At 43.3% G+C, this 13826-nt stretch overlaps 1 protein-coding gene across 3 annotated transcripts in view; it reads right to left on the minus strand.

The window, feature by feature from the left end:
• Positions 1–13826, minus strand: part of cyth1a (cytohesin 1a) — a 40094-nt gene that overhangs the window by 22219 nt on the left and 4049 nt on the right. Inside the window, exon 1 of one of the 3 annotated variants that reach the window (XM_069149039.1) lies at positions 12210–12561. The exons of 1 other annotated variant lie outside the window; for it this stretch is intronic. In XM_069149039.1, coding sequence (XP_069005140.1) covers positions 12210–12291 — 82 coding nt within the window. In that variant the 5' untranslated portion in view covers positions 12292–12561. Of the gene's footprint in view, positions 1–4879; positions 5146–12209; positions 12562–13826 lie in introns of those variants that run through there. One more of the 3 variants, XM_069149040.1, reaches the window with a different exon arrangement.

The following is a 13826-nucleotide window of genomic DNA, read 5'->3' on the forward strand; positions in this document are numbered from 1 at the left end:
AGGACTAAAGACACTTTGAGGCCAACAATTGCCGTGCGTATAAAAAAACGCAGCCCCCTCATTGATGTGAATGAAGCCGGCTCGTCGGGGCGGTGGCGGGGTGGGGGTGGGGGGAGTTTAAACGGAGAGCTGTTTTATGGCCAAAGGCTGCTTAGTTGAAATCATCTCCACAGCCCTGAAGAGGGGTGAAAGTAAACAGTGTTTCAACCGAAAGAGCTGAATTCAAACAAACGTTTAAGACCGTCAAACAACATCTCGGACATGTTCAAGGCGCACGGTGGAGTCACAGAGGAAGGCTGCTCGAAGGGGAACGGACGCCTTCACTCCGCCAGACACAGTTCGCAGCTCGCACTGCTGAGGCTGCTGTGCAGGAATGCTGGGACCGGAGGACCTGAGTGGGTGGGAACTGGGGCTGGAGAATGTATAGCCGAGGCCGGCCACCACACACACACACACACACACGCACACGCACGCACACACACACACACACACACACACACACACACGCAAACACGCACGCGCACACGCACACGCACAGACACAGACACAGACACGCACTGCTTCAGTGCAAAGCAAACATACAGATGGCTCAACAGCATAAACATCCCACAGCTGCACACACACACACACACACACACACAATTCATCATTATGAACACAAAGGATCAGCTTTCTGTTTTATTGGCAATAATTGTTTCGATAGGCCACTGTGGAAGCTTATCGATGTTTTCCCTCAAAAGCGGAAGTGCCATTTCTTCCCACAATGTACGCCTTTGTCCTCTGATGCCGCCGGCCTCGATTGTTATCGGGTCTGTCCCACCATCAACATCCTCTCTTGCCAGTCAAACACACAGAACTGTCTGGAAAAACAGAAGATGGGAACGCCGGAAGAGCCGTAAATCTTTTTTTTTTTTTTTTTTTTTTATTTTTCCCAGTTTTTACCGATACGAAGCGCAGCTTCTTTTAGCGTCTGTCTCGCTTCTTTCTAGACATTTTAGCCCACACACCGGCTGTGGAATGTCACTTCCCGTGAAACATAATGTTGACTTCCTGTTTGTTAAGCTGTTCTCATAGATCAGAGGAGGCCTTGAAAGCTGTGGTTAAACCCAGCCATCCTGTGAGAACGGCAGTAGAATGGACATTTTTTTTGTTTCTCCTTTCTAACCTTCAACTCGATCACAACATGATGTACATTCAACCGTGATGTGAAAAATGACTCCGACCGAGCGTGCCCAGCTGAATTGTTTATCTTGTTGACAAAGTTTCTGTTGTGTCAGCCCTTTCTCAATGCAATTTTGTGTTTCAAAAAAAAAAAAAAAAAACCCAGCAACACACAAACGGTAACTACCACATATCATTTTTGGTAAAACTGTCTTTTTCCGTGTCAGAAGGAAAGCGCCTCATGTCGGAGACCGATGCTTTCTTTCTTCTTTTTTACCTCACTTTCCAACAAATAAAACGCACAATGCTGAGCAGACTAAACAAGAGCCGAGCCAAACCCCCCCCAACCCTGATCTGCACCACAGCTGTCTGACGGGCAGATCAACACGTTCCTTTTAAAATGTGTTCATTTTGGAGTTCCTGCCAGCCGCCATTTTGCATTTCTGGGGCCTATCAGCAGGTGTGATCGAGGAGTTTCGTCCCTGCGTGGGAGAAAAAGGACTCGAGGCGCGTCTATACCTGCTGCAGACAAACCTGAACGTCACTCATATCGGCGCTCAGACAGAAGAAGAGGAGTCGTGAACCGTGCAAGGCAGAAAGAAAGAGGCCGAAGCACAAATTCCGGTGCGGTTTCCATTCCCGAAGAGAAAAAGGGAAAAGCCTCGCATCTCTCTTGTCTACGGCGTCCGCTCGCTTTGCTGCCCCGAAGACCAGCTCGACTGGAACGCGTACTACATGACCTGTGACTCAGTCGCAGGTGGCGACGAGCTCCAATGCAAGTTAGCCGTAACCGTCGACAGGGTCAACGGTTAGATGCGATGACGCTTAGAGGACAGGCAGCACACCGACAGACGGGGAGAGCGACTCACAATTGTGTTTCTTACGTTTTCATTAATCACCTCGTGTTTTATGCCTTGAGCATTGAGCTGTATGACTGTCTCCAGCAGAATCTTATTTTGTTTGAGATAAATAACAATCATATTGCTCCATTTATTGCATTTTTTTTTTTTTTAATACTTTATCATGGAGCGTGTCTTAACTATTAAATCAATTACTCCATTTTTATTTTGAATAATAAACTGTGGTTATTAAACTCGTCCTGGCTAAAACAATTCAATTCGCTGATAACAGCTCCCCGAATGTTGAGAGTTGCTTTTTTTTTTTTTTTTGTGTGATGCTATTTTCAGTTTGTCAGATCAGGCAAGACACGTGACAGACGACGAGTTGGTCCCCAACCAATCGTAGCTCGTCATCTTTCACGACCTACATGATGTCATCGGGAAGATCTAACATCAAGAATACAAACAAAAAGTGTCCAAAACGGTACGTGTTTGAAAAAGTAAAACGGGGGGGAAAAAAAAAAAAAAAAAAGAAACTTGAGAAATGAAAAATCTCCTCTGTGTGTGTAAGAGCGCTCTGTGACGGTCAACATCACGGACGCGTCGTCGTAGCTGTCACACAAACTTACAGAGGGGTAAAAAAAAAAAAAAAATTCAGACATCCTGGTCTTCTTGTCTGAATATTGCGAGTCATCCAAGATGTGGACATCAGTTGCTGTCGACTATGATACTCTACAGGAAATAAAACAATCAATTGTCATGTCTGATGCCTGTTTTTGGTCCCAAGTTTTTCAATCTTTCAAATTAGGCTTTTTTTTTTTTTTCCATGCTGACATTGCGTTGTCACGACAACCACAAGGCTTTATAGATAGATAGATAGATAGATAGATAGATAGATAGATAGATAGATAGATAGATAGATAGATAGATAGATAGATAGATAGATAGATGTAGGGCTTACTGCCCTTACAACATTCCTGTGACGGGTCACAGCCGTTAAATACTTTCAGTAATGCCCAAAAATGTCAGCAATGCAGGCGACGAAGTGTCGCTGAGCTACTAAAAGATGAGACTTGCATCAGTGCCCCTCTGCACCGAACAGTAAATACATTTCCCGTGATCACAGTAACTGCGTGGGGTGAAGAATGGCCTGAGTGGAAAGGAGGGCTGCGACTGATGCAGAAAGAAGGCTAAAATATGATCATGGGGCGATGACGACGATTATCAAACCAGGAGGGCATCGGTGCCAGGCAGGGTACGCTGTACCAGAGGGCCCATTAGAGCTTTCAGCGCCGCTCGTTAGGGAACCATTAGCGACGACTACTTTATCTCCCCAGACCACCCGCCTCTAAGTGGCAGAGACAAATGGACTCGAAACGAAATCGACTGCTCCTCTCTCGTCTCTCCTCTGCCTGCGGAAACAACGCAGCCGTATGCCGAGCTCGGGACCGCTGAGGAAGAGTAAGTTCTGCCTCACCCACCCCCCCTCCCCACCCCCCCCTCCTACAGCAGAACAAAAGAATAGCAGCATATGACGGGATCAGTCAAGTCAGACTGTTCTCCATCAAGGGGGCTAATTAACGCTGCAAAGAGATGAAAACAACAAAAGGTTCATTCAGTATCACGACACGCGCTACAGTGACCTTGCGTAACAGAATTACAACCGCCACGTAACACGGCTACAGCATTACAGGTGTTTGGGATCAGCCTCTGTGGTAACGATGCCTTTATTTGAACCGAGGTGGCCCATTGGAAGAACACTGCAGTATCAACGTGTGGTTTCTTGCTGACACTGCAGTAACCCGTCCCTCTCTCTGCTCTCTCTCTCTCTCACACCTGTTGCTCAGCATTCAGTGACGCACAAAAATTTTTTTTTAAAAAAAAACGACACCGGCGACGGTTCTCTCGGGAGGCCAAAGCTGCTGAACTTCGCAGCACCGAGGGCCAAGTTAACAATGTGTCACTAAAGTGTTTGCTTTAGCACAACTATCGCTGTAATCGGATTAGATTCACAAATATCGGGTGAAAATGTGTTAATACAGGGCAAGAACAGCGAAGGCAGGATGTATTAACCAAGGCACCGTACAGTAGATGGAGAGTATAAATAACACCAGGAGGCAAGGAAGGGTTAGTGTTTTTGGACAATCAGAGTAGATTTAATGATACAGCACTGAGTCAATAAATGGCAGAGGAAACTAGGGCTGCCAGAAAATATAATAGGATAAGGAAACCAGTCCCCATAAAAAAAAAAAAAAAAAAAATTAAAAAAAAAAACCTGTATTGATTTGTAATAGTTTACTTGCAAAGATTTGAGGCAAAACCTTTGCTTGGACTGCACAAGACGTAGAGTTATTATGATGTTGGATGTCCATGAATTATGATAAATGCAAATACAGATCCCGCCGTTTTAATTGCTTTAAAAACAAGTTCACCGTTCTTTACTCAGATTTTATGACCTCTGTGATGTGTTCTTTTAAAACTAGGAGTTTTTCTAAAATCCAGATTTTTTTTTTTAAATTTTTTTTCTTTTCTTAACATTACAATAAATCCACTTTATGGCTAAATATCACAACATATGCAATCACAGCCCTTGTATCACGATGCCCATTCGTAATCACCAGTCAACACTGTAAACAAGGCCAGAGATACGACGCCAGCAGTCAGTACGCGCATTTGGTTCCAGAGACTTAACTTTCCAAAGTCACCAACCAGCCTGGTAGTTTACGCGCTGACGAGTTAACTCCTCATTCAATAACGTTGTTTTTTTTTTGTTTTTTTTCTCCAACCACACACATCCCACCCGTGGGCTCATTTAAATGACATTTTAGACGAAGTAAATAAAAAAAACAAAAAGTCTCGCTTCGACTTATCCGACTCACCTACACCGTCTTCCGATTTTAACACCATGTTTGTTTATCCTTCGCAGCTCCGAGTCGGAAAAAGTTTCAGGAGCGTCAAAACTTTTACCCAGAAAAGGACCGGACCGATAAATGTGTGGACCCTTTTTTTTTTTTTTAAATTTTTTTTTAAGCTTTAACCGCGGAGTTCACGAACACACCGCGGGGTAATTCCCTCGGTTAAATGGACGGTGTTTCAGTCGACAGCTCAAGGGAGTGGTTTGAAGACACGGACTTTAACCAACAGGCTTTTTCCTGCGCGCCAGCCACTGTCGAGTCAAGCGAGATGTAAAGCAGAACGCTTCCGGTTGTGACTTTCAAAATAAAATTAAAAAAAAAAACAGCGAGAGAGAACGCTCGAAACGCACGGATTACCTTGAAAGAAATAGGGATTGTTAAAAGAAAGGTGTTCAAATCGCAAGTCATTTTGTCACGGTGATTTATTTGTCTTGTTTGACATTTTTATTGACCGGTTAAATGATACTCTTGGCAACATTAGTGCATTTTTGGAAGCAAACGAAAACACTCAAAACGCGTTTTGCTTTCAGAAGGTAGCGAATCACATTTAAATATTCTGCGTAATTGAAATGGCATACACTTTATATTGGCTGAAATACAGAGTTGGATACTGAAACTATGACAGAGGACCTTGTGTTACCCAAGGCAACCTTATAATGGATGTGGAAATCAACACAAAAAAATAGTAGGACGTGGTTGTTGCCATATATTTTTACAAAACACCCTAAACTGGTTATACATTTCAGCTGTTGAGTTGAAGTTGCACCACCCACACTGCTACACAGACTTGGAAAATGGTAGCAGTTTGGGGACCTAATTGCCTCTCTGGTCTTCGCAAATGATGTGGTTCTGTTCATGAGACTAACTTGTCGTTGACTGTAGACTCTTATTTCGAAGGGACACTTGCACTATATCCGGTAACAATCTGTTTTTGATACTTCGACGTTCTCTGACGTCACAAGCGGAAAGTGCTGCATGAGATGACGAGTCTGACGCCTGCGTTGCCGCCCTGTTGCTTTAGGCTGTCTCTCTCTCTCTCTCTCTCTCTGTCTGTCTGTCAACACACCCACACACCCACCCACACACACCCACACCCACGCACACGCACACCCACACACACACACACCTGTTGTGGGGGCAGGGAGAAGGTGATTGACACCCACAGAGAGAGCACTGGTGCGGATCTTCCGGCTTCTTCGTGCGTTTTGATTCACCACATCCGCCGAGTGACGACACCTGCGGGCACTCAGACTTTTACATCGGAAACGAATCTAGAGTGTCCGTTAGACAACAGCAACAACATCTGCGTTGGGCCGGGACAATAATACTTGCCAAGACTTCCAAACACCTGTTGAATAATCAAACTTGCTGTAGACTATTCAGATATCAGTACAGGAATTCATTAACGCGCATCATGTTTTTAGCCCTACCACTCTGTGGTGTTACAACTATTTATATCTATTTAACTTTAAATTATTTTTACATAACGCGTTCGCCTCCTATAACCTGTATGAGAACAAGCCTGTGTAAGTAGTGGTGAAACTGGTTCCGACAAACCCTGATTAGACTGACCATGATGTTTTATGCCTTATACTAATTTGCAGTTAGTAATGCAGTTAGTCTGTTTTTGATTTACGACTTTCATTTTTCCACTGTAATCACAATTTATACTGCCTGTGATCAAAGGTGCATCTGATGGGGGTGTTGTTGTTCGAGTAGGAAGACAGAATCAGAAGCCTTTTCGTCCACTTGTTAAAAGTGAATATATCAGTGTCAAAGTATCCAAAACTGTGCTGCCGTCACGTAGGAAAGCCTGTCGCTGCCTGTTGATGAATACAGAAGAGCCTAAGAAAAATGCTGCACTCACGGCCAATAAAAGAGGCCAGGTAGAGGGAGAAAACAGCGCCTTCCTGTGTTTCTTTCTCTCCAACTATCTGTTGCACAGGACAAAAATGTGCGAGAGCTGTCTGGATGAGCACAATAAACCCAGCAATCGAGACCAAGGGAGATTCACCCCCTGCTGGAGATTAAAGCTCTACATTCTGCATGGCATCTTCATTTAGGGGGGCCTCATCTTCAAGCAGTGACCCATGAATACCTCAATTGTGCTGCGCAAACTCAACAACTGACAAAGCAGCCTGTGTGAAGTGAACCCTGTTCGCACAAAGTTTCAATTCACTGTTGCGAGTTCATCCATTCCCCCGAGCCCTGCTGTAAATCTGTGCTGAAGAACCCAGAACAAGTGAAACCAGTTTGACCTTTAAATGAAAAGATCATGGGTTGATATGTCAACAAATGAAGTGTATTGTTGTGTGCAACTTCCTGAACCGCACAAAGAACTGAAGTAGCACTGATCCTTGACCAAATGGGATGTTAATGGAAGCATTTATGCAAACACCAAATCAAATGAATTATACTGCATTATAAAACAGGTTTTTTGTTTGAGCAAGTTAAAAGATGCAGCTGATTATCGGTTTAAATGCCTTGGAGAAATTCCTGACAAGGACAAAGATGTTTTCTGCTTTACTCGCACATCTCTGCTGTTTGGAGGTTTTAGTTCATGTTTTTACATTCTCAGTAGAGTGCTTCAGTTGAAAAAAAAAAAAAAAAAGGAGGAACACAATACGGCTACAACCGGAAACAATGATCTCAAATGTTAAAACAACATGTGCATTAACACCTTATTATAGTGGCGTGAACAATATCAGCTTCACAGAGTTTTCTTGGCAGGGATATTCGAATGTATCGGATGGTATGGCCAAGTTTTACTATAATTTTGCCCATAAAGTTGGAAAATCAAGACAGACTACATTTTACATCTGTGCCACAGCATACCCTTTAAAGCTCTGTATACACTGAAAGAAGCTCACTAACACTGAGGAATATTTTGACCTCACATAAAGTCTTGCTCATATTATGAAATAGTTGTTGTTTAATTCAGTCTTCGTGTACTATGTTAGGGTTTTGGATTACAGCGTGTTTGCAGGTGACAGAGTCCATCCTCAGGAGAGACTGTGGCTTTAAAAGGTGACCGATTTAAAGCAGTAAAGCAACAGTCGTCCGCCTCGGTCTGTTGGCTGACCGACCAGCTTCAAACACAATTCAGCAAGTGATAGTCTATATCCGTATCATTACCGATGAATCAGGGCAATGATAAATTGAGGAAATGACAACAAAATATGTGTACTATACTATTGTATTTACAGAATGTACCCTTAAAAGGTTTTGAATTTAGAACTTCACTTGTAAGAAAAATAATGGTCAAAATGATTAGAAAGAAGTTATCTTTCTTAATGTGGGCCAAGCACCGAAAACCTGGAACCCACACATCACAAAATACAACTGGTGTTTTCCCTGTTAGATATTTGTAAAAGCAATCGATTACAATCCCCATGTCTTCTTCATAGTCAAAACAATACATGGGCAGTTCCTGAAGATACAGCAGTAAATCTGTGAGTTTACAGTTGAGGTCTAAATCGGCTGAATTAGATAGAAAACTGCTCCGTGTGAGAAAATAATATCCATCCATCTTGTAAGAAGAGATGCTAAGACTGACCTCTGTTGATCATTTGTAATAATTACAGTTTAACCTGCAGGGAAAACTGTGTGTCAGGAAAATTAGCTTTAACTATCTGTAGCCACATCATTAAAGCATTAATGATTCCCCACATAGCACTTGCCTATATATGGGCCTCATATTTCAAAATATTTTACGTCAGTTTTTTTTTTCCTGCCTCTTTAACGAACAGAGGTACACCAGCTTGAAATAAATAAATACCACGCATGAAAACTGGCTCTGTTACCATGAAGATTATCACATGCGTGGCAGACATTCTTTGGCATTAACTGTTGCTGGAGTTCTGCTGCTCCATTCATGAGTCACTGGTAGAGTTGATTTTGAAATCGCTGCATTCCTTTCACAGGTGCAATCAAAGGTAATCGGAGGGAGCACAGACCTTGGGCAACTGATCACTGATAAGAGTCACAGAATAAATAGAATAATACATCTTACGCTCACGTCACTTTTCTGCCGCTTGTCAGAACATACTCTGTGGTTGGCCAATCACTTTGTAATTATAAACTTTTTACAGCTTCCGGCAGAACTCGCGTACATTTACACAAATATAAATGCCGAAATAATGCTGTCAGAGGCTGTTTTAGGAGCGGGGGTGTGAAATACAGAGAGCTCCTGATAAAGCAGGATGGCTGAGAGCATGTCCGCGTCGGACAAGTCACTCGAGTGGCCAACCTTGCAGCATTCTGACATTTACACGGTCACTCCATCGAGCACCTTCGCAAAGCTGGCAACACAAATGTTTATCTGGAGTGAATCTTGATGAATAACCAAATAAACATCTTGCTGTTCATATATGAATTCTGTTTGCGGTCATAAAATCTCAGTGTACAAACTGCTAAACATTTAGAGTACAGCACTATGACTGACGATGAGGTCCGATGTCAGAAATAGCCAAAATAGCACAATTAGGACAATGAATTCCCAGCCGTCCCACCCATGCAACGATATCTGCTCATCTTATGGCATTTTTTTTTTTTTTTAAAGAAATGAATACTTTGAAAATCAAGCCCTTTTATATCGGCAGAAGAATCATATTTAGCTCTCAGAGCTGCATGGATTTCATCTGCCTCTGTTCAGATTCCCACACAGCCGTCCTTGAAGCAGCTCACTGGCAGACTCGGTCTCATTCAGCCTCCAAATCACATCAAATAGGATATTCAGAGAAGACGACGGTTCAGTCTCACCTAAAGCAAAGTGACATCTGTTTGTTAACATTGGGATCACTTTTCATATAAGTGTGCACACATGCGTTCTGATTAATTAGTCTAATAATCATGAACAAGATTTTGTGCATCATTTTATAATCATACAAAGTTAGAATTCCATTGCTTTGCTTCATGTAGTAATTCACTATTCGAGTGTTTGGACACCCTGAAAAGACGCAAGGAAAGTCAGAGGGACCCGGAAGTAGAAAATAGTATTTCTGATACACTTGTCCGATACAATTCTTTGGAAATACTGGATCGTTTAAACCTCCTTTGGCCTCTAACATGAATTCAAATCTAATCTAGGTTGGAGCACCACTCTTAATCTGCTCGCAGCTCGTAGAGATATACAACTTGTGGCTATATTTGCACATTGTTTGGGATCTCATAGACAAGAAAATAATACTTTCTTAAGTCCTTTTTTTTCTTCTCTGACTTTCTACACACAGAATATTTAATAAAAGTAGCCGATTGTTTTGTAGCTAATTGATGAAACCTACTATCGCTCCTATCTCATAAAAATAGTAAAAGAAATGAGGTGATTAAAGACATTTTGAGTCGTCACAAAAGGGCCCTAAACAGAACCTCATGGTGAAAAGGTCACAAGCCAAAAAAGGTTGTTACCCACTGTCGTCACTCCGGCACCATACCGTCCTCTGTCGGTGCCCTTGTTTGTGCTTCCATCAGTGTGTCCTCAGCTGCCGCTGCAGCCCGCACGGGTAATTTCCATGTTAGAGAGAACCGGCAAATCCCGGGACGCACCTGCCTCACAGATGGCCCTCGTAACCGTGCAGATATTACTCAGCCAAATTACTATCACGTCTGCTACGAGCGATCCAACGCCCGCTGTCATCATCATCCTGTGCGGCCTTGATCGGGCATGTTGAGTCACATTAAGCGTGACTGTGAATATTTGACTAGCAATAACGTTTACAGTCGGAAAAGGGCACTGACATAACGCTGTGCATCATTCTTAATAAAATTAAAGACGCAAAGGGGGAGTGAAAGAGACGGGGAAAAAAATCAATTTGTATTGACTTTGGGAAATAAGACATCACTACATGAGGTCAGCCAGTGATATAACTTTTTAAACTTCTTGCTTATGTTTGCCGCTTCCTTCTTTAACAGCCGTGTCCAGCGTCATTTGAATATATTTCAGTGATTTAATAGTGCTGCTGATTCAATTTGAACTTGCCTGACTTCGATGAATCATAAAAATGAATCACTTGTATGATTCACGATTAAAAACAGAAACACCGTCACTCCCAGTACATCGCCCAATCTCACGGCGCCACGAGTGGTCCTTCGTGTAACATCATCCAGCACAACATTGATTTTTTATTTTCCTTCAGTTGAAGCAAAAACGTGACACAGCGCGGGCGGTTGGCAGGTCGGGCGACACATCGCTTCATGCTCAGCCCACAAACGACCAAACAAGACAACAAAACTGAATGACATGTTGGGTGTTTGTAGTTGCCTAAATGTGTGAAACTCTGCTGCCATCACATTCTTGATACCAGAACAATCCAGATGAATTCCCCCTTTAACACCACCACCAAAAAAAAAAAAAAATCACCTCTTTTTACACAGAACCCTGGTGCTGATTCAGGTGTTTTGAAATCCCTGAGACAGCACTGCTCCTCTCTTGCCACACACTCAGTCAGCTGATTCACCGTGACCCAACAAAGCCGTTTTAGATATGTCAACAACACACAGTTGAAACACTCCCGATGGAAACCTGCACACCACCCTGCAGTGCAATATAACACAGTTGCGACACTTGACAAACAATCCAAAACAACACACACACCCATCAGCTCCATCACTGTTCAGATACCGTTATTAATACTATATGAGTGGAACAGACTTGGAAATATGGGGACAGATGGTGGGAATACTAAAACTCCTAAAGAGGCCAGTGTCTAAGCCAGCATCATCTCCATCCCGCTCCTCCATCTGTAATGAAACCAGGAAACACAGAGAGTTGTTTACCCAGGTTTAGGAGGTGATTTCCGGTAAACACGTCACCACCGTCCCATTTATCAAACACAAGCCTCTGGAGGAGCTGAGAGTGTGTGGTTGACGGGTTTTGTTTCTGTCAGTGTTGTCACACAGGATGCGGCTCTGCAGTACGTGTAAATAAGAAGGTGAACTCATCACGAACACGGAGTCAGACCTGCTGGAGATTAGATCTGCTCAGTAAGTAATAACATTAGCACACGCTTGCTCAGTATGCGGGAGCCTCCTTAAGCCCCAAGAAGCTCGCTCTATTTCTGTCCAACTGTTTTGTTTTCATCTCTGGTGCAGCCATGTGCTCATGCCAGCGGTTACACGAGCACAACGCCAATCAACAGGTTATCTTGCAGAGAAAACTCATTTAGAACTAATGGCAAGGATTGAATTTCATAGGATCATGGTAAAGAGGGAACACACGCCAACAGCCAACTAAATAACAAGCTATATATATATATATATATATGAAGCAATGTCAGGTTCACAGTTCAGATTTTACCTTGAGCTTGCTGGACTGCCTTCACAGCTGGACACAAGAATGTCTGAAGGCTTGACACGCATAGTTCGCTCACTGTCCCCATACCTCCCGTGCGGGAATTTGTACAAGATATGTCCTCTATAGTGGCAGTGAAAATGCCCGGAGTTATGGAGTAATAGGGGAAGTTGGGGAGTCCCAGGCGCCCCACTGCAGCTGCTGAAAAGTCACCCTTTGCTCCCGGCTGTTTTGTCCAAGGAGAAATTCCAACCGCAAAAGTCCTGCTTCGTGTCACTGTACTTCACCTAATCCCCCGATCAGATGACTTCGTCAGTCGCCGGACAACCTCTCACACTCACCTACTTTCCCTTCCCCTTCGATTAGAATCTGCAACTTGCCCGGACGCTGAAATCACTTCTGCTTTACTCCCTTGTTCCCCTTTCGTGCTTGGCTTCTCAGCCTCCCTCTATCCTCCTCTGCTCTCTCTCGTCCTCTCTCACTTGCACTCTCTCGCTACTTTACATATCCTAACTCAAGCAGACATTCTTAGACAGAACAGATTGTGCTCACAAATAGAAAAAAAAAAAAAAGCCAGGTATATGACAACACGCATTAATGTATCTATGGCTTCTGCAGCAACCAAGTGTGCCTCATGAAATGTGAAAACAAAAACGTCACCCTGTGTAGAAGTTAATTAAACAAACAGTTAGGAGGGAATTGCTATTTCTTTCAAGACAATCATGGTGATCTGTCAGTAGCACGCTTCTGTTTTGTCCGGTGCAGATTTGGAATTCCATCTCCACCCTCTATTGCTTTTAGCCTCTAGCCACTCATCATTTGTGGCTTCAGAAGCATTGCATAAAATCAAGATTTCATTGTTGCTTGGCAACAGGGCAGAATAAATGATTCGCTACAGGGAAAAAAAAAAAAATGCTGTGAGCCATTTGTTTTGATTAGATTATTTTCACACTTATTTGTGGCTTATTCATCACGACAACTACATTTTGGAGTCTTGGAGCTACATAACTAACACACACACACTCAAAAAAAAACAACAACCAAACAAATAGGTCTGGTCCTGCCACAGATGTGTTCATAATCATCGAGGATTTTATTTTGGATTTTCATTTCCCCTTGCAGAGCAAAGCTGAAACGATTACCTTCACTTCTGAACTGGCGTCGCTTCGCCTGCCACTCTGAATTAGCCAACTTGTCAGTCACACAAAGTGTTCCTCACTCCTTTACAACAACCTCTTTGATTCAGTGTCAGTCAATAATTACTCCCACAACTCTGCCCTCTCTGCCGATCACGCTGCCGTCAAGGGCGACTCGGGAAAGGCGGTAATTAAGTGAATGCGATCAAGAAGATCAGAGGCGTGCATTTGTAGGCTCTGCAACGCTGTGAAATTACTCTTGATCTAACAAGCGACGGCCAGTTCGCCGTCAGAGGGCCGAGTGCTTCGGACTGGGCCCTGCATGAACTGCAAAGTCGGCCCCGGCTACTTTAAATGCTGCAGCTGCACATCGGACGGAAAGAACAGGCCTGTCACGGGAGGAATAGCAACACAGCATACAGTGAAGTCAGCACTAATGTTTCTCCTCTTTATTTTAGTATGCATGTTCCTTCTCCTCTGCTCGACT

Source organism: Embiotoca jacksoni, unplaced genomic scaffold, assembly GCF_022577435.1.
Source record: "Embiotoca jacksoni isolate LCO1_2020_lvr unplaced genomic scaffold, fEmbJac1.0.p SCAF_15, whole genome shotgun sequence".
Taxonomy (NCBI): domain Eukaryota; kingdom Metazoa; phylum Chordata; class Actinopteri; family Embiotocidae; genus Embiotoca; species Embiotoca jacksoni.